The sequence below is a fragment of the Dipodomys spectabilis genome, unplaced genomic scaffold (assembly GCF_019054845.1).
Source record: "Dipodomys spectabilis isolate Male_0828 unplaced genomic scaffold, ASM1905484v1 ptg000173l, whole genome shotgun sequence".
Lineage (NCBI taxonomy): Eukaryota > Metazoa > Chordata > Mammalia > Rodentia > Heteromyidae > Dipodomys > Dipodomys spectabilis.
In genome coordinates this window covers 5,820,410-5,846,115 of record NW_024870850.1, presented here as the reverse complement: position 1 = coordinate 5,846,115, position 25,706 = coordinate 5,820,410, and the positions used below count along the sequence as shown (strand labels likewise).

General features: G+C 36.2%; 1 protein-coding gene across 1 annotated transcript; it reads left to right on the top strand.

The window, feature by feature from the left end:
• Positions 1 to 282: 282 nt before the first annotated feature.
• Positions 283 to 25,365, top strand: LOC122119954 (vomeronasal type-2 receptor 116-like). The gene is made up of 7 exons (XM_042694001.1): positions 283 to 398; positions 11,477 to 11,765; positions 19,001 to 19,060; positions 20,238 to 21,035; positions 22,194 to 22,421; positions 23,372 to 23,495; positions 24,443 to 25,365. The coding sequence occupies exons 1-7, from the start codon at positions 283 to 285 to the stop codon at positions 25,363 to 25,365; spliced, it is 2,538 nt and encodes an 845-aa protein (XP_042549935.1).
• The last annotated feature ends 341 nt before the right edge of the window (positions 25,366 to 25,706 follow it).

The window sequence follows — 25,706 nt, the reverse complement described above, 5'->3', positions numbered from 1 at the left end:
GGGCTACTAATGCATAGCCCCTGGGAGTAGTCTTAAACATTTCTTCTGAAGACTCAGAGAGACTTTAATTAGAGGAAAGCTATAATGTAGATCTCTGTCAATAAAGACAAATATGCACATATACAAAGATATAAGAATATCTGTGAAATTGTGATCCTCATTTCCAGCTAGAATTTCTGCTTGGCAGATGCTTCAGAGATGTATATTTTCACTTTAAAAATTCTCTTTCTCCATCTTCCCCTCCCTGTCAGGTCCTTGGCTGAAACTACCTGCTTTTCTACAATGAAGCAGCGAGCACACATGGATGGAGATGTGATGATAACTGGGATTTTCCCCATGTACACTTTGGGAATACATCACAGTAACAGTCATGCTGCCAGGCAAGAAGAGAACAAATTGTAAGTAATTTCAGATTTTATCTCTATTACTATTTTATTCTGAGCACATTCCATGGGTGAGCGAACTCTGGGTGTGCACATCAATGATCTCTGCCTCCCCTATACTGACCTCCTTCCTTATTGCTCCAGGAGCAGGTTAGTTTCATTAGTTTGCCTTGCGTCTCTTATTGACTGACTTTCTGCCTGCTGGCAGGAGAGGGCTCCATTTCCTTCCAAGTAGTTTCTCATTTTCATATCTGTAAGCTCTTTACTTTTCTCCAGCATACCTGTATCTCCTCCATTTCAGCTGTCACTGTGGAAAATGAAGTAATGTTATTATAATCAACCTGAGTCACTGGCATTGTTCTGTATTCAAAGGCTGCCACTCCATTTGCTTACTGCTAGGCCAGTAATACATACATATTTTGAGAATGTTGATAAAATTTCTTATGGCAGTTCATTCCTATAATTCCAAACACTCATAGGGCAGATATCTGAGGATGGAGGTTTGAAGCCAGCTCACGAAAGAAAATCTTACGATCTTTATCTCCAATTAACTAGACAGAAGCTGGAAATTAAGTTGTGGCTCATGTAACAGTGTTCTAGCTGTGCCAAAAGCACAACAGTGGCCAGGCACTGATTTCATGCCCTAGTACAGGCACAAACACACATACTTCTGTGCACACACACTTATACAGTCACACATTCTTAATGTATACAAGCAGTTACTGTTCCAAACTATGTATTTTGGTATTGTTTCATGTCAGTTATGCTCCACCACCCAGGGTTACCAGACAGCTCAGCGTTATGAAAGTTTCTTTGTGGGAAAATTTTATGTTACCAAGATTGGTTCTTTCCACTTGTGCACATGCATATTCTTAACGTTTTTTGTCTGTAACTCAGAGTCTCACTAATAAGTGGTATACTAAAAGAAACAGAAAAGAAAAGAAAAATGATTGCACAGAACTTCAAGGAATTCTCTCAAACTATCTGATTCTTATTGCAAAAAATATATTATTGTCTTTATCATTGGCACTGGTTTCTAAGTGCTGGTATGAAAACTATAGCCAGAGGCAGCTGCCCACAATTGAGAGCACAGATCTCAGGATAGGAAGTACTCCCTTCTGTGCTATAGAAGATACATGGATTCATTTTATATGTCACTGATATGTTTATCTTTTTTACTTTCATGCTGGTACTGGGAACTCAGGGTCTGTGGGCTGTTCCTGAACATTTTGTTGAAAGCTAGTGCTCTAACATTTGAGGCACAACTCCACTTCTGGCATCTTTTTGTAGTTAAATGGAGATAAGAGACTCACCTATATCCATGCCCAGGCTGCCTTGAAAACATGATCCTCAGCCTTATTAGTAGTTGAGAATAGAGGTGTGAAGCACTATTGTCTGGCTTCTCTTATTCTTTATATTCCACACTATTTAACCATGTTTTGCTGAGTTTCATTTTTTAAATTTTCCACAATATATTTAAGCACTTCTGCTAAGGTGCTAATATAGAGAAGTAGAGAAATATGGTTTTAGCCCATGGATGTTTCTCTGCTAAGCCTAGATACAAGTAAAGTCTGGTCTAGGTTAGTAGCATTTTTTGTATGCTATTGACTCCAGATAGAATTTATTGACTAAGGTTTTCTTGTAGACAAATAGTGCACTGCAGTTAGACATCAGTAGGTGAGAGATTTGACTCATGTCTATGCCCACTGAGGTTAGCTGATGCTTGCCAATTTTGATAAAAATAGGGTGCTTGTGACAAGTATTTGGTCCATGTTGTAGTTCCACACTTCATATCACATATTTTGATAATATTCAGTCTCGTGTTTATAAACATTTCTGTATATGTCACACATTTTTCCCTCCCATATATCTAATTTCTTCTACTCAGTTTCATTTTTCTGAGGTAGCTAGGAATAAGCCACTAGTCATTGACTTATTTTGACTCTTGCATGAATTTTTATCTCAAAACTGACAGTATACCACTTGAGCTACACCTCCACTTGTAGCTTTTTGTTGCTTGACTGGAGCTAAAATATGGCATGGACTTTTCTCTGACAGTTTGCTTTTACTCAGGATCTTTAGCTGTCATCTTCTTCTTCAGTTAAGATTTCAGGTATAAGCCACCAGTAGAGATAGTTTTAATTTCTTAAAGATCTGCAAACTTTAATTTTTATATGCCATTACTAAAAGTGCAAGTTTTCTGTGGGTTAATGAATATTTAATGGGTTTCCTGATTGCCCAATTAATTGAATATCCTTTTTCTGTTGTGATTTCTATTTCTAATTTCTTTAGATTTTAATAGATATTTTATTGTAAAGATATTGTACAGAGGGGTTACAGTTATATTAGAAAGGTAATGAGTACATTTCATCACAAGTTTCTGTTCCTTGGTTGGATTTTTTCAGGTTTTTTTTTTTTTTGTATTAAGATAGCACTGGCTAATTGCAGGTTCCTTTTCATAATAGTTTGTTTTGCCCTTTTTATTTCTGTGAAGGAAATAAAGAAATTCTCATTTAATATGACTAGCCTCAGAATATTTATATTTTTTTCATTTATATATTATTCTCAAGGTGATGTACATGGAGGTTTTACTTACATCAGTAATGCAATGAGTACATTTATTGCCATCTTTGTTACCCCTTTCATCAAATTTTTCCCATTTTCCCCTTTCCCAACCCCCCCCACCAAGCTATACAGATCAGTTCCAACATTATCTTGTGTACATCTCTGTTGCATTTGTTCTTCCTCAGCAATTTTGATATAGACTGTATTGAATCTTCTGTACATGGTTTTGCACTAGTATAGGTACTTTCACTATAATGATTTTGACATCCAGAACAACTGGAAGTGTATTTCAATATGTGGAATTTTTTGTTGTTTTACTTCAGTTTTATCACCCTGTTGTTCTTGTAGTACCTCCTTTTGGCTATATTGATTGTTTCTAGTCTCCTGTATATGGCTTTTAGTCTCTAGTTCTTTTTCATTTTCATTATTTCATTCCTTCCACTAATTTTGGTTTTATTTTTCTAGCTCCTTGAGATGTCACATATGTTCTCTAGTATAGCATCTCTATTCCTGATTTAAATGAAGGTTTTTACAATTTCATTTCATTGCTCTTTTATATGTATAGATTCTGATATTCTTCCAAGTTCAGTAAACTTCTTGACAGATGATTTGAAAAACTAATCATTTAATATGTATTAATCATTTAATTACATTGAATGCTTTTTATTAAATTAAATGCGAGAAACAAGTCATTTCATTTCTATGTTATGGGCATATTTTCTTACTGTGTTTTCCTTGTTAATTTCTAGCCTTACCACAGTGTGGTTTGTAGGTGTGTTCAATTTGCTTTTCATACTTTTAAAATCTGGCTGTTTTGTGTTGTATCCCATCTCTCCTGGAGAATGCTCAATATGTTGATGAGAGATGGATTATTCAGACATTGGGTGAAACATTTTGTAGGTGGATGTGAGGCTCATCTAACCAAGGTTGAAATTTAAATTTGATACCTCCCTGTTTACTTGGTCTAAATTTCTCTCTAGGAAATCTTCAGTTATTATTGTATGGAGGATTAGCTCAAAGTCTGCTTATATAGAATTAAGTGCTTTGATCATGAGTTAGTATAATTTTACAATTGTTCTGTTATCTGGTAGATCTGATTGTTTCATCATTGCATTACAAACTTTGTACATTTGTTTGTTTTGATTAAAATCTGTTTGATGTGATATGATAAGGATACTTCTGCTTTCTTTTCCTTTTCATTTGCATGGACTACCTTCTTCCACTCCTTTTTCTGTTTGATATATTGTTTATTGTTATTTTAAAGAGGATGTACAGAGAGGTTACAGTTACATAAGTAAGATGAAGAGAACATTTCTTTTTGGACAGTATCAGCCTTTCTGTTCCTATTTTTCTCTCCCCTCCTCACACTTTAGCTCTATGGTTTATTTTCAACGTAGCATCTAATGAGTACCACTGCTGTATTTGTTCACCATTTGTTCTACCATTTCTGTGACTCCATGCCCACAAAAACCATAATAAAGATCTCTCTTGTTCCCATTTCCTGGAGTTCTTTTTTTGATAAACATTATTTTTTATGATCAGACGCACATAGGTATTACATCTGTGTGTTTCTCTCCAGAGTACATTCCCCTTATTCTCACTGTGAGGAATGCCAAGAGACCTGTATAATTTATGATGTGCAAGGTTTTTGTTGTTGTTTTCTTTTTTTTACCCTTTTTCATTTACCTGTAGATTTATAGGACATTCTAGCTACTACACTCAGAGAAACCATGAAACTTCTGTTTCTCTGGGTCTGGCTTACATTATTTACTTACTCTCACTGAAAGCCATTCATTGAAAGGGAATTGAATTTCTTGGAATCCACATTTCGTATGGACTGGAGGTTTTATTCATTCAGCCATTCTAACTCTTACTGGTAGAATTTACTGCATTTCCATTCCCAGTCATTGACAGATCATGTCACACTTTCCATTAGGTAACTTCTTCTCCAGGTTTACTGAATCTTCTTCTATGCTTCCTCGTTTTTAGAGACTTCATTGTTTCTTGAGTTCAATAGCAGTAACTTTTGGACTTTTGGATTATTTGATTTATTTGTCTGCTACAGATTTTGTCGTACTTGTGGAACTTAAAATAGATGAAAACAATCTGTTTTGGAATGATGACAACTACTTGTAATGATAAGGAAAAAAAAAAGAAAATATACACACAAAAGTAGTACAGGACTATGATCAAATTCATAAGTGAATGTAGGGACATGTTGAAATGAAACCTTTTCATTTAAATTTAATGCAACTTTTTCATTTAATATTTTAACATGAGAAGGGGTAACAAATTAGATAACAGATATATTCACTACCTTACTTATGAAACTGTACCCCCTCTGTATATCACCTTGCAATAAAATTAAAATAAAAATTATTTTAATGCTCAGTAGGAAATGTAATCTTTACCTTACTCTTTAACACCTCTATACAGTATCTTAAAAATAAAAATATAAAACATATTTTAAGATAATATATTAAAGTCAAAGAAATGAAATGGCAACTACATTGAATTCCTCTCATCATTTGTATCTTGAATATTTAAATTTACATTGTTCCATGGAAATTACTAGATATGTTACTAATTTTTTCACTTCCTAAAATTTATGTGTAATATTTGTCTACCACATTTACCTTGTTAGAACCTTCTCCACTCCCTTGTATAATCACTCTCAGCAGTAAGTTTTACACATTTCTAAAATTTTATTTTCTTTTGGTAGTAGTACAAAGTGTTGCCATTCAACAGATCAGTTTATGAATATAGTGTCCCTTGAACCATGTAACCCTGTTTAAAATTCGCACCCTTACCTCCAATCCCACTTCCTCCTTTCCCTTTATTTTTTTTATTGGTCATGGTGCTTGAATAATTTTGGATTATATGTTAATTTTTTGACATTAATAATGAATGTACACTTTATATATACGTATACCTTGCACAGTTATTCCAAGTATTCATGTCTTGGACTTTGACTCTATCTTTCTAAAAATTTTACTATTTGTGTTTTCTATAGATTCAGTTATAGCTCAGTTAATTCAATTATAAATGGTTGGGTGCCACCCGGACATGTTCCAGTTCCTACTAATATATGACATCATACAATTTATGGTTCTCTGTGTCTGCTTTACTTGACTTATTGTAGTCCTCTCCAAGTCTTTCCATTTCTTTCTGAATGCTTTAATGCCATTCATTGTATTGGTTGAGAAGAATTACATTGTATATATAGACTACATTTTCCTGTTCCACTTGTGCATTGAGGGACATCTGGGCTGCTTCCATATCTTGGCTATAGTAAATAAGGCTGCAATACACGTGATTGTGGTGGTAATATTATGTATCCTCATTATATAATTCCAATGTTAGGACATGCTTATCTCACGGGTATAGTCACCCTTACCAGAAAACTTAATGCATTTTTAACTATGATTTTCTTCATGTAGTTGTACAAAGTTGTTGCCATTCTACAAAACCATTGACCTATATAGTGCTTCTTGATCAATATCCCTCCTTTTAACATTCTCACCCAGCACTTCCAACTTAACCCCATCCCACACTTTTAATTGCTTGTGAAGGGCCTGTTTATTTTATTTATTGGTTTTAAATAAATTTATCATATATTATTTTTATTGTAGAGTTGATATGCAGGGGGGCTACAGGTACATGAGTAATGAGTACAATTCCTTTTGAATCATATCTGCTCTTTCATCAGTTTCTCCCTGTCTTTCCTTACCATTCCCATCCAAAACATATCTAGTTCATTTTCCACAGTGTCTAGTGAACATCACTGTTGTTTTAGTTCATATTTGCTCCATATTTTATGTATTCTCCCTTACTCTCTAAAATACAAACTAACTATCAAACAAAAGGTAAAGAGAACAAAACAGCAACAATTGAAAATAAAAAATAGCTTCTGTTTCCTTTTTTTGGAGTTCATTTCATAGAATATTATTTTATATAGTCATGTTTACATACCCATTCAGCCTTTTTCCACCACTCTTATGCATAGCCTTCTTTTGCCTCCATATATTAATGTCTTGGGTCCTATATAAATTATCATGTCCTGGCATAAATATGTATAATAATGTTTATTGATTTTAGTTTTTTTACTTATAGATTTATAGGGACATTCTAGTTACCATGAATTAGGGAAACAATGCAACCTATATTTCTTACTTTGCTTAATATAATTTTTCCAATGTTTTCATTTACTTAAACAAGTTAAAGTATCATTCTGACAGATTAGCATATTACCATTGTGTATGTGTGTGTGTGTGTGTGTACGCAAAAATTCCATGTTTTCTTGTTTATTCATCCACTGAGAGGTATCAGGGATGATTCCATAACATGCCTTAACATGTTTCTTTAGGGGAGGGGGCTTTAGTGTGGTCTGGTTTGTGATCCATCAGATAAATGCCAACAAGTGGAAATGGTGGGTAATAGGGAAGTTCTATAGTTAGTCTTTTAAGGAATGTCCATTTTGCTTTCCAGAGTGGTTGAACAAATAACATTCCCACAAAAAGTGTAATTGGGTTCCCTTTGGTCCACATCTCAGCTAACTTTTTTTATTGTGTGTTTTCCTGATAATGGCCATTGTAACTAGACTAGGTAGAATCCTAATGTTATTGTGAATTTCATTTCTTCGTTTTAAATTTTATTTTATTGGAAAGATGATGCAAAGATGGGTTATAGGTACATATGTAAAGAGTACATTTCTTTTTTAAACAGTGATACCCTCTCCCTGGTTTCCACACTTTCCCTCCCTCAACTTCCCTCCTCCCCAAGTTGAAAGTTCTATTTCCAACATAATGTCTAGTGAGTATCACTGTTGCAATGATTCACTCTGTTTCTCTAATTCCCCTTCCCTTCACAAATCAGATAAGCTTATATAGAAGAAAAAGGATATAGAAATAAAAAACTGTGACCATTGGGAATAAACAACAGCAGAAACAAATGAAAGACAAATGTAATGTTTCCTGAGGTGTTGAACACACTGCTTCATGTATCTATTGACCATTATTTTCTTCCTGAAAAGTCTCTCTAAGTCCTTTGGTCCTTTTACTGATTGGGTTGTTGAGTTTGGGAGTTTCTTTCTGTCTTGCTAAATTTTATCTCTAGGTATATGGTAGATATGACCTCTTGATCTGTTGTATAGCAGTGGCGCTGAAGCTCAAGTGGTAGAGCGCTCGCCTTGAGCTGAAGAGCGCAGGAACAGCACCCAAGCCCAGAGTTCAAGCCCCACGACCTACCAAAAAAAATTTCTGTACATCTGTTGTATAGCTAGTCAAGATTTTCTACCATTCTGTGGTCTGTTCATATAACTTCCTAGCGATGTCCCTTGCTACTCAGAATCTATTCAGTTCAATACAGTCCTATTTATCCAGTTTATCTTTGATTTTTTTTGTGATTATATATCTTTGTTTAGAATGTTTTACTCTGTGGCTAGAAGGCTTAGGTGTTTCCCTAGCACTTCCAGTAATATTTTCACAGTGTCTGGCCTTACATTAAGCTATGTGATCCATTTAGAGTTGAATCTGGTACAATGTGATATATGGGTATAAAGCCTCTGTTTTCTGCATGTAGATAGCCAAATTTGCCAGCACTGTGTGTGTAAAAGGCTATCTTTCTTGAAAGCTGTCTTTTTGGGTCTCTTATCAAATATTAAGTGGCTATATGCTTGTGAGATTGTTTCTGTGTCTTCTGTTGTGTTTGATTGGGTTTCAGGCCTATTGTTTGCCAGTACCAAGTTGTTTTTATTACTATGACTTTGTAATAATGCTTCAACTTTGGTATTGATATTCCTCCAGCTCTGTTCCTACTGCTAAGGATTTTTTTTTTTTTTTTTGCTCTTCACGATCTTTATTACTCCATATGAATATTTTGATTGATTTCTCTATTTCTTAGAAGAAAGTTACAGATATTTTCATTGGTATTGCAGTGAATTTGTATATTTCTCTGGGCAGAATTGCCATTTTTATGATGTTAATTTTTCCAAAGCAGGAGCATGGAATGTTTTTCCATTTCCTTAAGTCAGCTTCAATGTCTTTATAAGAATTTAATTTTTTTCACAATATAGATCCTTCCTATCTTTGGTTAATTCCTAAGTATTTTGTGAGGCTATTAAAAATTGTGTTTCTTTCTTGATTTCAGTATTATTCTTTTCATTGTTGGAACAGATGAATGCTATGGATTTTTGTTGTTATATTTTATAACTTGTTCCTTTGCCACAGTTTGAATCAACTGAAGTAGCTTGGGTTGAGGAATTCTATATCATTCAGGATCGTAATGCTCATTAAGAGGGATTCCTTTACTTCCTCTTCCTTATTTGGAACCCATTTATGTGTTTCTTTTGCCTTATTTCTCTTCCCAGATATCTCAGCATTATGTTCAATAGGAATGGAGAGAGAAGGCATCCTTGTGTTCTGAATTTAGAGGGATGGCTTTAAATTTTCCTTTGAAGTATAATGCTGGCTAGTAGTTTGTCATAGATAGCCTTTATTATGTTGAGGAAATTTCCATGGATTCATAGCTTCTCTAGACATTTTTTGATGAAGTGGTGTTGAATCTTCTGAAATCATTTTTCTGAATATATTGAAAATACCATGTGCTTCTCATCTTTACTTCTGTTGCTGTGTTGAATTACATTAATTGACTTGTGTATATGAAACCAGGTTAGCAATCCTGGAATGAATCAGTTTGAACATAAGATATGAGATTTTTTTTTATTACTTATTGAAATTGGTAGGCCCAAATTTTGTTGAGATGTTTTACATCAACGTCTATCAGAGAAATGGGTCTATAGTTCTCTTCTATTGATGGGTTCCTATCTGGTTTGGGAATGAGTGTTATGTTTGTTTCATAGAAAAAATTTGGTAGTGAACTTTCCCTTTCTGTTTCATTGAAGAGTTTGAGGAACAAGGGAGTGAGTTCCTATTTGAAGACTTAAAGACTCCTTCTATGAATACATCTGATCCTGGGCTTTTCCTGAATTGGAGGCTTTGTTGCCATTTCAATTGCATTCATTTTTATGAGCAATTTAGGTGACCACCTAGAACACTTCCTCCAAGGAAGCAGTCCCTGGGGAGGCACAAACAGATTCTGGAGCCAGTTTTGAGCTGGGCAGCATGAGTCTTATTGAGGGGCCTCTGTGTCTGGATGTGGCATTATCAGTCTACTCTTTCTTTTCCCCCCTACCCTTGCTCTGTGCTGTCTCTCTCTTCCTTTATGTTGCATCTCAGTTGCAGCAGCAACTCCATGAGAGTCTGCAAGTTGATTTGCAAGTCTGACCTTCTTTCTATCCTTGTGTTTCTAGGGTTACTGTTTTGCTGTGTGATTTTGTCAGTATCACATGGTTCTCTGTTTAAGTTTGATGGGTGGCACTTCATGTCCTTCTGGGTCTCCCTGGGCTGCCTGAGCAGGCTAGGAGCAATGTTTGCAGCCACTCAGCAGTGGTTTGCATGCTGTCTTTTTGTATTCTGCTCTTGTGTTTCTGTTGTGAGATTTCTTATGTACTTGAATGAGTGCCTACCTCTTTAATGTTTGATCATTTTGGCTCTCATGAGGTAAAGTGGATGAAGGGAATCTAAATAGCTGTTTTGTTAGATACATCTAAGGAGTTTACATGTGATGATGCCACCATCTTCTTGGAAGTGTCATGTCTGCTTTGAGGTGCATAATTGAGGTATTGCTTTGAGATTTTTCTAATTTGTTGATGAATGTGTTTACAGGCATGAACTGTCTTCTGAGATCTTCCTTGGTTGTGTGCCAAAGAAGTTGATATTTTAGGTATTCTTTCACAATGTATCCCAGAAAACATCAAATTTCTTTTCTTATCTCTCTCTTCAAATAACTGCTGAAGTCTCATCAATGAATTGCTTAGCTTCTATAAGTTTATTTTCTGTGACTCATTTTGCTCTACTCAACTTTGTGTTGACAGGAAGGAGTTTATACATTCACGTATATTATTCCTGTTTTTTTAATGTTTCTCTTTTGTGGTCTGAAAAACTTACATTAGTACTTCTTTACTTTTTTCTTTTTTGTAAATACTTACAATTACATGGGCAAAATAATGAGTACATTTCTTATCAAGCATTGTTACTTCCTCTTTGTTTTCCCCTTCCCATCCCTTCCCATTTCCACCCCCCCATCTACCAATAACCTTGCCCCCCCGCCTAAGTTGTAAAGTTCGTTTTTTGGCATAACGACTTGTACATCTCATTGTTGCAATGAGCCCATCTGTATCCCTATTTAAACAATTTGTTTTTTCCCTTCTCCTCCACAAATTATGCCAACATCAAATACAGTGAAAGGAGGGCTTATACCGTGGGGGATTGACATACAAAGCAACAAAGGACTCATCTTATAAATATGTTAGATATAAATTCTATATGTAAGCATAAGAGACTACATTTATGTTTCATTCTATTTTGGGTAATATTTTAACTTTTTCCTAGATAAAGAAGCCAGCATTTAATATATTGAATTTTTAAGAAATGAAATACTTCTTCAAAATTTCTTTGATGACTATGCAGGTTTATCTTCAAGAACTATCAGTATGTTTTGGCCTTGGCTTTTGCTGTTGAGGAGATCAACAAAAACCCTGATCTTTTACATAACCTGACTCTGGGATTTGATGTCTATGATGTTCACTTCAATGCTTGGACAATGTTTAAGAATCCCTTCATTTGTCTCTTTGGGAAGTATAAGATTCCAAACTATTCCTGCGTGAGAGGAAGCAGTTCTATAGCAGTACTTACAGGACCCTCAGGAATAACATCTGACCAGATTGGCGCATTGATGGGACTCTACAGATTTCCACAGGTGAGGGTAGAAGGTGTGCAAGGATATAAAAATGTCTGAATTCATGTCATTTCAGGTGTTAAAAGAGAATGAGAGGAAGAGACTGAATTCACAAATAAATAAAATTTTGTGATATCAAATTGTAATTACTTAATGGTAATCAGAAATATAATTTTTTATTGTGAAAATACCATACAGAAGGGTTACAATTACATGGGCAAGATAATGAGTACATTCCTTATCAAGCATTGTTGCCTCCTGCTTTGTTTCTTCTTTCTATCCCTTCTCATACACCCCTCTGCCTCCCCTTACCCGTTTCCCACACCACCAAATTTGTAAAGTTCATTTTTCGACATAACAACTTGAATATCTCATTGTTGCAATGGGTCCACCTATATCCCTATTTAAACAATTTGTTTTTTCCCTTCCCCTCCACACATTATACCAACATCAAATACAGTGAAAGCAGGGGTTATACCATCGGGGAGGGACATACAAAGTAACAAAGAAATCATCTTATCAATATGTTAGAAACAATATATGAAAGAAAAAAAATTTGAATACTTATCTTGGGGTTCATTGCTCTAACATCAACTTATCTGACATTTTTTGCTTGCCTCAGACATACACTGGTTATGGCAAATAAGGCAAACTATTGGACTTATGTTTCTTGGGTCCAGGTTTACTTCACTTAATAAAATTTTTTCCAAGTCTTTCCATTTCCTAACAAATGGGGCAATGTCATTCTTTCTGATGGAGGCAAAGAATTCCATTGTGTATATAAATACATTTTCTTGATCCATTCACCTACTGAGGAGGATCTGGATTGGTTCAATCTTAGCTGTGATAAATAATGCTGCCATAAATATAGTTGTGCTGGTAGTTTTAGTGTGGTCTTGCTTGTGATCATTTGGGTAAATGCCCAAAAGTGGGATTGTTGGGTCATAGGGGAGCTCTATGTGGGGTCTTTTGAGGAACCTCCATATTGCTTTCCAAAGTGGTTGAACAAGTTTACACTCCCACCAACAATTCAGTAAGGTTCCCTTCTGTCCACATCCCCTCCAGCATTTGTTGTTATTAGAGTTCTTTGTTATGGCCTTTCTAAATGGGGTGAGGTAATATCTCAATGTTGTTTTGAATTGCATTTTTTTTTTTTTATGGCTTGAGCGGTTGAGCATTTCTTCATGTGTATATTGGCCATCCTTCTATCTTCTTCAGAGCAGTTTCTCTTTAAGTCTTTAGCCCACTTATTTATTGGTCAGTTGTTTCTTTGAAGATATGAGTCCCTTGTCCATTGTATGGCTAGTGAAGATCTTCTCCCAATCCGTTTGCTTTCTATTGATCTTGCTAGCTCTGTCCTTTTTCATGCAGAAGCTCTGCAATTTCATGCAATTCTATTTGTCCAACGTTTCGTTGATTTGTTATGTTTCTGGGTCTCTATTAAGAAAATTCCATATGAATTTTTGGATTGCCTCTTCTATTCCTTGAAGAATGAGGTTGGAATTTTGATAGGTATCGCATTGAATTTGTAGATAGCGTTGGGAAGTATTGGCATTTTCCCGATGTTGATCTTTTCAATCCAGTAGCATGGGAGTTTTTGCCACTTTCTAAGTTCTCTTTTGATTTCCTTTCTCAGGTTTTTAAAGTTTTTGTCATAGAGGTCCTTCACTTCTTTGGTTAAGTTAATTCCTAGGTATTTTATTTTTTGTGTGGCTATTACTAATGGAGTTGCTTTCCTAATCTCAGCCACACTTTTCTCACTGTTGGCATACAGAAAATCTATTGATTTTTGAGGTTTAATTTTGTACCCTGCTACTTTGCCAAAGTTTTGAATCAGCTTGAGTAATTTGGGAGTGGAATCCATGGGATTCTTTAAATACAAGATCATGTCATCTGCAAAGAGCGAGAGTTTTATGTCTTCTTTCCCTATTTGGATCCTCATTATGTTTGCATCTTGTCTTATTGCTGTAGTTAGACATTCTAATACTAGATCAAAAAGCAGTGGAGAGAGTGCACATCCTTGTCTCATTCCTGAGTTTAGTGGAAATGACTTTAGTTTTTCACCACTGAGTATAATGCTGGCTATACGTTTGTCATATACAGCCTTTATTGTATTGGGGATTGTTCCATGGATTCCTAATTTTTCCAGAGCCTTCATCATAAAGGGGTGTTTGATCTTGTCAAATACTTTTCCTGAATCTATTGAGATAACCATGTGGTTCTTATCTTTCCTCTTGTTGATGTGATGAATTGTTTTAATTGATTTGCGAATATTGAACCAGCTTTGCATCCCTGAAATGAATCCTGTTTGATCATGGTGTATGATATTTTAGATGAATTGTTGAAGTCGATTGGCCAAAGTTTTGTTGAGAAATTTTGCATCAGTGTTCATCAAAGAAATGGGTCTATAGTTGTCTTTCTTTAATAAGCCCTGCCTTGTTTTTTGATAAGTGTTATTATGCTTTCATCGAATGAGTTCGGTAGTGAACATTCTTTTTCAACTTCATTGAAGATTTGAAGGAGTATTGGTCTGAGCTCTGCTTTGAAGGCCTTGTAGAATTCTGCTATAAAACTCTCTGGTCCTGGGCTTTTCTTAGATGGGAGGTCTCTTATTGCTGTTTCTATTTCAATGCTTGATATGAGCCTCTTAAGATAGTTTAACTCATCTTGGTTTAGTTTCGGCATGTCAATATTTGCTTGGAAAAGGTTCATTCTGCCAAGTTCTCAAACTTATTAGCATAAAGTCCCTTATAATGTTCTGAATCTTGGTTGTTTCTGTGTTGATGTTTCCATTGTCATCTCTGAGTTTATTTATTTGGGTGTGTTCTCTTCATTTTCTGATAAGATTTGTAAGGGTCTGTCAATTATTTTAATTGTTTCAAAGAATCAACTCTTTGTTTTGTTGATTCTTTCTATGAATTTTTGTATTCTAATTCATTAAATTCTGATTTAATTCTAATTATTTCTTTCTGTCTACTAGATTGGGGTTTATCTTGCTGCTCTTTTATAAGGAGGTTGAGATATCTCATTAAATTGTTGGTTTCAGATCTCTCCAATTTGTTTATATAGGAACTCAGAGCTATAATCTTGCCTCTGAGTACTGCCTTTGCTGTGTCCCAGAAGAGTTGATAATTTGTGTGTTCATTTTTGTTGAGTATCATGAACATTTTAATTTCCTTTTAATCTCTTCCATGACCCATTGGTGGTTCAACAGTGTGTTGTGCAGCCTCCATAGGTTACAGGAATTTTTGGTAACTCTTGGTGTTGAGTTCTAATTTTATTCTCTTGTGGTCTGAGAGAATGCAAGGTATAACTTCAATGTTTCTTAATTTGGACAGGTTTGTTGTGTTACCTAAAATGTGGTCTATTTTGAAAGTGTTCCATGTGCTGCTGAGAAATTCGTGTATTCTGACGCATCTGGGTGAAATAACCAGTAGATGTCTGTTAAATCTAGTTGATCCATGCAGTTGTTTAGATCTGAGTTTTCTCTGTTGAGTTTTTGCCTACTTGATCTATCTAGTGGGAAAAGTGGTGTGTTAACATCCCCAACAATTAATGTCTTTGTATCTACGTGATAGTTAAGAGAAAGTAGTGTTGCTTGGATAAATTTGGGTGCTCGGTTTTTTGTCAAATAGAGATTTAGAATTGTCATATCCTCCTGAAGGATAGATCACTTAATTAGTATGTAGTGACCTTATTTATCTCTTCTCAATAATTTTAACTTGAATTCTATTTTTAACTGATATTAGGATTGCAACTCCTGCCTGTTTATGGGTGCCATTTGTGTGGTAAATTTTGCTCCAGCCTTTCACATTGAAAATGTGTTTGTTTTTACGGGCAAGATGTGACTCCTGAAGGCAGCAGATAGAAGGATCTTGTTTTTTAATCCAACTACACAGTCAATGTCACTTAATTGGAGAGTTAAGTCCGTTAATGTAGAGAGATAGGACTGAGAGGTATTTGGGAGTTCCTGCCATGTTATCCAACTTCGTGGGGGCTGCAAAAACGGGGTTCTTCCTATGGTTCTTGGATTCTCAGTTTGGCTGTGGTTTCCTGGCCTTCATTGTGGTCTTATTGCTTTTCTATGTGTAGGACATCTTTAAGAAACTTTTGTAGGGCTGGCTTGGTGGAGATATATTATTTCCGTTTTTCTTTTCTATGGAAGGCTTTTATTTGACCTTCAGTTACGAAGGAGAGTTTAGCTGGGTACAGTATTCTTGGTTGATAGTTGTTTGTCTTTAGGGCATGGCAAACATCATTCCAGGCTCTTCTTGCTTTAATTGTCTCTGCTGAGAAATCTGAGGTGATTCTAATTGGTTTCCCTTTATAGGTGATTGATCTTTTCTTCTTGACAGCTTTAAGGATCTTTTCCTTGGTCTGAATTGATCCCTGCGTGGATTATAATGTGATGGTGGGATGTCCTGTTCTGGTTTTGTCTATCTGGGGTTTTGAAAGCTTCTTGTATCTGAATAGGACTATCTTTTTGCATGTTTGGGAAGTTTTCCGTTAGCACCCTGTTAAACAAATTTCCTAGACCATTAACTTGTGTCTCTAAGTGCTCCTCTACATCCAGTATCCTCAGATTAGGCCTTCTGATAGTGTCTTCCAAATGATGAAGAGATCTATAATATTTCTTGGATTTGTCTTGGATAGTTGTATGTTCTTTCTCTATAATATCTAGGCTGTCTTCAATCCCCGAGACTCGATCTTCTGCATGGTCTAACCTACTGTCAAGACTTTCTACTTTATTTTTTCCTTTTTTCCTTCTAATTAGTCAGCTTTGATGGCTTCAAATTCTTCGTTGGAGATTTGATTTAGATCTTGATGAGCTTCCTTACTTCCTTAATTTGGTGTTCAGTGTTTATTCTCAAATCACTTAGTTGATTGGTCATGGTTTCCTGGGACTCCCAGTCCTTCTGTCAGGCTCCATTCAGCATTCCCTTTGTGGTCTTCCTGACTTCTTTCATCTCTCTGTGTATGGATTCCATGAATGCTTCTATTGATCTTTGTGTATTATCATCCTACTCTCTCAATTCCTGTCTTACTCTTTGATTAGCTTCCTCATGTTTACACAATTCCAGTAGATCTCAATGAGTGTTCTCAGCCTGCTCAAGCTATTCTTGACTTTGTCTTTGTTCTCAACCTGCTAATGCAATTCCTGTCTATCCCTTTGACTGATCTCAGCCTGCTTTAGAAATGCCTTTATATCTCTTTGAGTGTTCTTAACCTGCTCATACAATTCCTGTATCAGTCTTTGAGTAGCTTCCTCATGCTCATGAGATTCCTGCATTCATCTTTGGTTTGCCTCCTCTCTCTCCCTATCATGCTCACACTGAGTCCTTCACAGGTTTTGACTCTTTTCATTTACCATTTTTACCTGTAGTGTTTGTAGAGCTTTTGGTCCACTCTCCTCTAGATTATTCATGATCTGTTCTGTCCCCTCATTATCATGAGTTATAGTTGAGATACCCAAACTTGACATTTTTCTTGTGTTTTTCTGGCTTGTTCTACCCATATGGGATGAAAGTAATATCAGTTTTGTGCTAGAACACTATTTTAAGGCAAGCATCAACCAAAGTCCTGTAGTTGCACAGTCAAAAGTCTGCAGATACAGTCTAGATCAATAGATACGACCTATTCAAGAATAACATCTGTGTCTTAATGGCCTAAGAACAGTAAAGAAGAATTTGGTAAACTGGAAATTATTAGGTTTAGGGAGAAGTGTGGGGGGAAATAGGATTAGAAGGATGTGGAAATGTAAAGGGAAAGTAAAATTAACCAAGTCCTAATCTCAAAGAGGTAAATGGATTGGGAGAATGATAACAGAGAGAGAAAAAAATAAGAAAAAGAAAAAAAAAAGAGACAAGAAAAAAAGGAAAAACAAAAATTTAAAATTAAAAAGTGAAACACTTAAAAATTTGAAGAAATAATATTGAGGGAAGAATGGCCATGGAGAGGAGAGGAGGGATAGAAAGGAGACATGAAAAACTAAAAAATAAAAATATTTAAAATATTATATGGGTATAAAGATTTAATACTGATATTAAGGAATTTAAATCTAAGAGGTTTTGAATTGAGTATAAATTTCTGGATTAAGTGTGTACACAATGGGGGATAAGGTCTAATTATCGACTATGGGTATATATCTGAGGATGAACGGAACAGGAATTAAGTCTCCCAAAAAAGAAAAAAAAGAAGAAAAAGTGAAGAGAATGAGAAAGAAAGAAAGAAAAAAGCATCAAAGTATCAGCTGAGATAAAAGAAAAGCACACACACATATACACCTAAAATAAAATTACATGAAGAGAAAATAATAATAGAAAACAATGTTTTTCAAATTAAAAATTATAAAAATTTAAAAAAATAAAAAGATACAAAAAAGGAGTTCTTTGATATTTGGGGGGGTGGCGGGAATGGATAGATCCTGTATCTCCCTTGTGTCTGTAACCACTCTTGGTGGAGTCTCTGGTCTGCTTGTGGTGTTTGGTTTTCCTGTGGCTTGATTGGTTTCTTAAGTCAGTTTGTTTGGGCAGGCAGAAAAATGCTCTGCTTTACCCAGAATTTTGTGATCCTCCTCCCAGGCTAGTTCAGTGGGAGGGAGATCTGCTTTGAGTATCACGAAAGAGGGAGATGGCTGTTTCCTCTAGTTTGGAGATGCTGTGATGAGGCTAGGTTCTGGGTAGAGTTGAGGCCATTCTGCAAACAGTAGCTTTTCCCTGAGGGGCTAGCTCCAGAGACACTCACAGAGCTCAGATTGGATCCAGTCTCAGGGTTTATGTTTACTGAATTTTAATTGATTGTCTAGGCTGCTGTAGGGAGGGGCAGCCTCTGGCTCTGTTTATCCAGTGAAGAAAGCCACTCCTCCAGGGCAGAGCTTTCTCTGCCTGGGCTGGGTAACTTTTCCCTGGATTGAGCTGAGCCTGGCAGTTCAGGTTAGTTTCCTGTGACCTGCTAAATGTTTCTTGTTTTCTTCCAAAGCCTGAGTTGGAGCTAGCTGCTCAGCCAGACCTTTGTCAGTATCAAAGAAGGAGACCCTCGGTAGTGGGGGAAGGAGTGGTGGCTTCCATCCTCTGCTCTATGAGCAGGTGTGATGATGTCAGGGTTCTACTCATGCCGGAGTCTTGGTTCCAGGGTCATCTCTGGTCTGTTATCTGCAGGGTGAAGACATCTGCTCCTTGTCAGTTCCTGATGGTGTTGAGTAGAATCTGTTTGCTTGCTGTATCTGGCACCTTTGTTCCAGACTCTCTGTGTTTTAGGTATGGCGTCTATGGTCACTGCCACTGCCACCACCACCACAGCTGCAGCCACGGCTGCTGGTAAATGTTCAGATCTGTCTTCTTGCCTGGATTTTCCTTCTCCGGCCAAACTCTCTATACTGTGATGGCACACTTGGTGAAATTCTCTAGCCTAGGATTGTTCACTGGAACACTAAACCTGCTTTCTATGTGAGAGCTTGTTTAGCCTCCAACTTCTCTGTCATCTTCACTGGGCGATACAGAAATATAATTTTAAATATTTTTAAAAAGAGGTGAAAGATTTGAGCAAATAATTGTATAATTTATTGTTTCAAACTTTATGAATAATTTTCTTTAATAAATCAGGAAATGGAACAGGACTTTGCTGTGTGAAGTTATGCTGAACAGGTTACTGATGGCACACAAAAGTAATCCTAGCTAATCAGATAACTTGTATCTCCAATTAACCTTCAAGGAGCACAAGGTGAATGTGTGACTACATTCGTAGAGAACCAGTCTTGAAAATGGCCAAGGAAGTGCAAGAGTGTATGTGTGTGGGCCCCTGTTCTGGCATTCATATGTAAACACACATACACAAATACACACACACACACATACACACAGAGAGAAAATAATATTTACAATGAAATAAATCGGGCTCAGAATGAGAAAGTATAGCCATATCCTCACAAATGTGAGAGTTACATCAAAATATGCATATGTTATATGAAATAAATGTGGAATAGTCACATAGCCACTGCACACAAACGTATAATATATATATATATATATATGTATATATATGTAAATATTTAATCAATCAGATTAACGTAGGCTTTATGTAGAGGTGGAACTCCATGGTGTAAATTTTCTGATGTACTGACAGTGTAAAAAATGAACACCAAAAAAGGTGAAGCATATCTTATCTGAGTGGGATAGGTTTTAAGGGAAAAATACAGAAGAATAGGAAAAGGATGGGTGGAGGAATACAACATAATATTCAATGAGCATGTGTCAAAATAGAATTAAGAAAGTTGGGGAGTATGCGGGATTACAAATGGGAAGTGTTGATAGGAAATAGTGACAAAAACAAAAAACATTTTACAAATATACAATTATTCAAAAAATTATTTTTTCAAAAACTGAAAAAAACCTACCTTCCATCTACTTCAATTAGTTCTTAACAGACTTCAAGACTGAGATTTTGATGCATGGCAATCTTCTCATTCATAGGACATCCAATTTTCATTCCCTTTAGTTTACCTTTGGGCCTTTTGATCATGCCCTGAGTGACCATAACAAGTTTCCTGCTCTCCTTCAGATGGCCCCAAAAGACTCATCAATAGCCACTGCTATGGTCTCCTTACTGCTTCACTTCAGCTGGAGCTGGATAGGACTATTGACCACACAAGATGATAATGGGGCAAGGATTCTTGCTGAATTGAAAGTAGAGATGGCCAAGAACAGAGTTTGTGTAGCCTATGAGCTAGTGATCTCCACCCAAGACGTACATAACCACATAGAAGTTAATCATTATATTAATCTATCTTCAGCAAGTGTCCTCATTATATATGGTGATAATAATTCACTGATGATTTTTATGGTATTTATTGAACAAATTATTATACATGGGAAAGTTTGTATCATGAACTCTCAGTGGGATTTCACCCTGAAAAGGAGATATTTCATGTTAGGATCATTGCATGTACCTCTTATTTTTACACACCATCATGTAGATGTTTCTGGATTCAAAGATTTTGTCAACTCAGCTAAGCCTTCTAAATACCCAGAAGACATTTTTCTTGCGAGGCTATGGTTTCTCTCTTTTAATTGCTCTGATTCTGTGTCTGACTGTGTAAAATGGGACAAGTGTGCTCATGATGCCTCTTTGAATTGGTTACCTGGGCATATTTTTGACATGACTATGTCTGTAGACAGTTACAATATATACAATGCTGTGTATGCTGTGGCCCAGGCTCTCCATAAGATACTTCTTCAACAAACAGAAGTTCAAACAATGGGAAATAGAAAAGAAGAACTGCCTTCCTCTACTCAGGTAAGTTCTTCTATGTTGCAGTACACAAAACATTAGCAAAGGCACTTGCTAGAGGTATTTCTAACTGTATGAAATTAAATATTTCTGTATGTGTACATGTGGGTTTTTGTTTATATATATGGTGTGTGTATATATACACACAGATATATACACACACCATATATATATACACATATATACACACACCATATATATATTTATATCTCTATGTCATATATAACTTGCTTGCTGATATAAATGGATATATATTTCAATATTTGAAGTAATTTTTTTAACTCTTAAGCTTTTTCCTTTCTATTATGAATATCTATTGGAAGTGCAAATATGAACAACTGTATAAAGACATTTACAACATTAAATATTTCAGTTGTTTTTCCAAACCCCATGAATTCTTTAGGTTTCATAATCTTTGATGTATTCTAGACATGTGGGGATATGCTCTGAAGAAAACAACAGGCCAGTAACAAGGATAAAATATATTCTATCCTTCTAAAAATTAATTTTGGCCAGTGCAGGGGATTGAACATATTTCCTAGGTATATCCCTGAGCCTGTCTTCAAGGCTAGCACACAAACACTTCAGGACAGCAAACTTCCGACTTTTTCTGAGTTTATTGGATACAACTTTTTCACTGAACTTTCTGCCCCAGCCTGCTTCAAAGCACGATCCTCTGATCTGAGCCTCCTGATCATCTGGTATTACATTCTTGAGCCACCAGCACCCTGTTTATGAACTCAGTAGTTACGAATAATATCAACATATTCATAGCTCCTGTTTTAAAATCTGTAAATTCACGTTTCTTCAGTCATAGCAGAGGATAACTTGCTGAAAACAATTATCCATGTTTTTCATGAGTGATCGGGTTTCATTCAACTTTGGGTATTAAATATTTAGCAAGCACAAACTATAGAAATTCACAAAGGAGTGGTTGTGGATTTTTCTGAAAATCCTCCTCTTTTTCTGCGGGATCAGGAAAGATTATTTTTTCACAAAGACTATTTTGATTCCTGCATAGATTTTCTTCTGCCATACTTCCCTAGTTGCCTCTATTATTCTTGAATTCAGAATCAAAGATTAAAGGCAATCAGGAGCTTTTAATATTTTGCTTTCTTCCTTAACTCTGGAACACACATGACCATAAGATATGTCTCCTTTTAGCTGCACACTTTTCTGAAGAACAACCAGTTTTACAATCCTATTGGAAATCAAGTAATTTGGGACAAGCAAAGGAAATTAGAGCCAGAGTATGACATTCTGAATATTTGGAATTTTCCAGAGGGTCTTGAACTTGAGGTGAAAGTAGGACAGTTTTCTCCATATGCTCCACCTGGCAATCAACTCTCTTTAACTGAAGATATGGTAGAGTGGTCCATTGAAACTACAGAGGTGAGTTGGATCTGATCCTAATAATTTTCCACACACATAAATTGGCAAAAGTCACCCTTTAAGTTTGTACCTGGCTGAGTACCAGCTAGGTTCTCCTATAATCCTAGAGTCTAATACCTTGAGATTGGGAAAGCATAGATTAAAGTCAGCTCACAGAGGAAACTTTGTGAGATTCATATTGCCAATGAACTTCCAAAAATTTGGAGGTAGAGCTGGGATTAGGGTAGTAGAGTGCTATCCTTGAGACAAAATAGCTGAAGTCCAGTGCTCAAGCCTTGATTTCAAGCCCTAGGATCAGAACCAAAAGAGCTAAAAAGGTTTCTACATGTTGATTTGGAATATTTTCATAAGATGTAAAATATATTTTTCTCAGTGGGAATCTAACACTGCGATAAAGTAACTCTGGAATTAATTTATGGGACTGAAAAGTTTCTTTTGCTCCCTTCTGTCGAGATTCTTCCAATGTTAGTTGACCTGCTACTTAACCATCTTTGGTTAGAGGAATCATTAAAGGCAACTGTGAGAAGAGTTTCACCTCATGAACACTAGAAAACAAAGAAAAAACTATTATGACCTTAGAGCTCACATAATGCTATAAAGTGGAGGTGTTCTCCTTGCTCTTTCTAAGGTCACAGGTGAGTAGGAGAAAGCATATTGTGCCAGGAATTCAAGGAAATCCCATAGGGCTGTACACTACAAATTACTTTCTCACCACTACTTTCCACCTTTTAAAAATCTCATAACTTACAGTAATTCAACAGACTAGAAATCAAGATTGAAACACATAGCCTTTGAGAATCATGGAGTATAGCATCTATAACAGAGTTCAATAAATCAACTGCACTTACCTGTTTAAACATTATACTTAGATATTCCATTATAAAATTATGGATTGTTGTAGTGTTTTGTATGTGTCGTAAGAGTTACTGACACACTTTGCTTTTCCTCAGACCCCTCACTCTGTCTGCAGTGAGAGTTGTGGTCCTGGATTCCGAAAATCTCCTCAGGAGGGAAAGGCTGCCTGCTGCTTTGATTGTACACCTTGTTCAGAAAATGAGATTGCTAATGGGACAGGTGAGTCATTCTTATACCGAAATTCTTTATCTCTCCCTAGTTATCCTCAATCAAACAAGTCAATGCAAAAACTGTATATTAGGATCACAGAGCTCATTCTCCTTCTCTCTGTTAATAACTAAATTCTGAGAAGTGGTAGTATCGCTAATGGCAATGTGACAGAACATGGTTTTGCATTACGTATTTAGAAAGATATTCCAGTATATTGCAGGGAAAGTTACTCCAGGAATCCTTATCACTAATCATTAGGACAAGCCTAAACTCTACCATATAATTAAACATAAGTGGAATAAGGAGAGTATTCATCTTAAAACTTACATTTTACTCCCACAGAAAACTTGGATCTTGTTTATCTTTATTTGTCAGTGCCGAGAACTCTTCTTGCCACAGGGCAAGGACTCAGTAAGCTAGAATCAGAAATAGGAATAACTATAGAGGGTCAAAGAGTGATGAGTTTGTTCCTACAACTAGAAACAGTTTAAGAAATAGGAATGACCATAGAGGGTCAAAGAGTGATGAATTGGTTCCTACAACTTCACAAGTGAATATTCAAGACAAGCATAATGAGAGGAAATCAAGGATAATATACTAAAGGGTAAAAATTACAGAAACATATAGGGTAATGTATATTTAAACTTTTAATATGATTGCACGACACAATTAGCATCACAGAAAGCATAAACAATTTTTATAAAATATTACAATAACCCACCTATTACTTTATCAATATGTGTGATAGTCATAGATAAAAACTATTGAATAAAAATGCCTGAATAAAGGAGAAGGAAAAATGGGAAGTGGTTATGGCTTGCGAAAAAATATAAAAACATTTTTATGATAGTAAATGATGACATTTGAGAATTTCTCCTAAAAGAAAAATTTCCTAAATTATTTGAAACAAACTTGGTTAATAAAAAAAAATTATGGTTGTGTACATTTCTCACCAGATATGGAGCAATGTGTGAGATGTCCAGATCATCAGTATGCCAACACACACAGGACAGAGTGCCCCTTGAGAGTTGCAAGTTTCTTGGCTTTTGGAGATCCCTTGGGCATGGTTCTGGCCTGCATGGCTCTCTGTTTCTCTTTGCTAACTGCTGCTGTTCTTTGGATTTTTGTGAAACACCAAGACACTGCCATTGTCAAGGCAAATAACCGGGCTCTCAGTTACATCTTGCTCATCTCCCTCATCTTCTGTTTCCTCTGTTCTTTGCTCTTTCTTGGTCGACCCAAAACAGCCACCTGCATCCTGCAGCAGATCACATTTGGGGTTGTGTTCACTGTGGCTGTTTCCACAGTGTTGGCCAAAACAGTGACTGTGGTTCTGGCCTTCAAGGCCACTTCCCCAGGAATAAGGATGAGGTGGCTGCTGGTATCAGGGGCTCCTAACTTCATCATCCCCATCTGCACCCTCATCCAGGTGACCTTCTGTGGACTCTGGCTGGCAACCTCTCCTCCCTTTGTGGACACAGATGCACACTCTGAACATGGCCACATCATCATCCTGTGCAACAAAGGCTCCCTCACTTCCTTCTACTGTGTCCTGGGATACCTTGGCTTTCTGGCCCTGTCTAGCTTCAGCGTGGCTTTTCTGGCCAGGAACCTGCCTGACACCTTCAATGAAGCCAAGTTCCTGACCTTCAGCATGCTGGTGTTCTGCAGTGTGTGGCTCACCTTTCTACCTGTCTACCACAGTACCAAGGGGAATGTCGTGGTGGCTGTGGAGGTCTTCTCCATCTTGGCCTCTGGTGCAGGGCTCCTAGGTTGCATTTTTGCCCCAAAGTGTTATATCCTTTTATTAATGCCAAATAGAAATTCTCTGCATGGCTTCAGGGATAAAAGACATTGTAGGAGAAATAAGCATACTTAGTATTAAGTACCTAGGTTTGATTAGTACACAGAAGGTGTGAGCTAAATCTCTAGTATGGTAATTATCTCTTCTTGTCATAGTTTATATTATAGAATTTTTACTTCAAGAGTAAGACTGTACTGTATATTTCCTGTCAATGGTAGTCACAAGTGATGGTTATCACAATTTATCCTGGAGTTTTGCTTCTATATCTTGGTTCTATCTATTTAATCTGCACTTAATTATATTATCCCTTCTTCCTAAAGTCTTTTCTCTATTGTTTATTATATATGTATATTTTAATTGTAAAGGTTCTGTAGAGAGTGTTTATAATTTCATGAGTAATATAATGAGTGCATTTC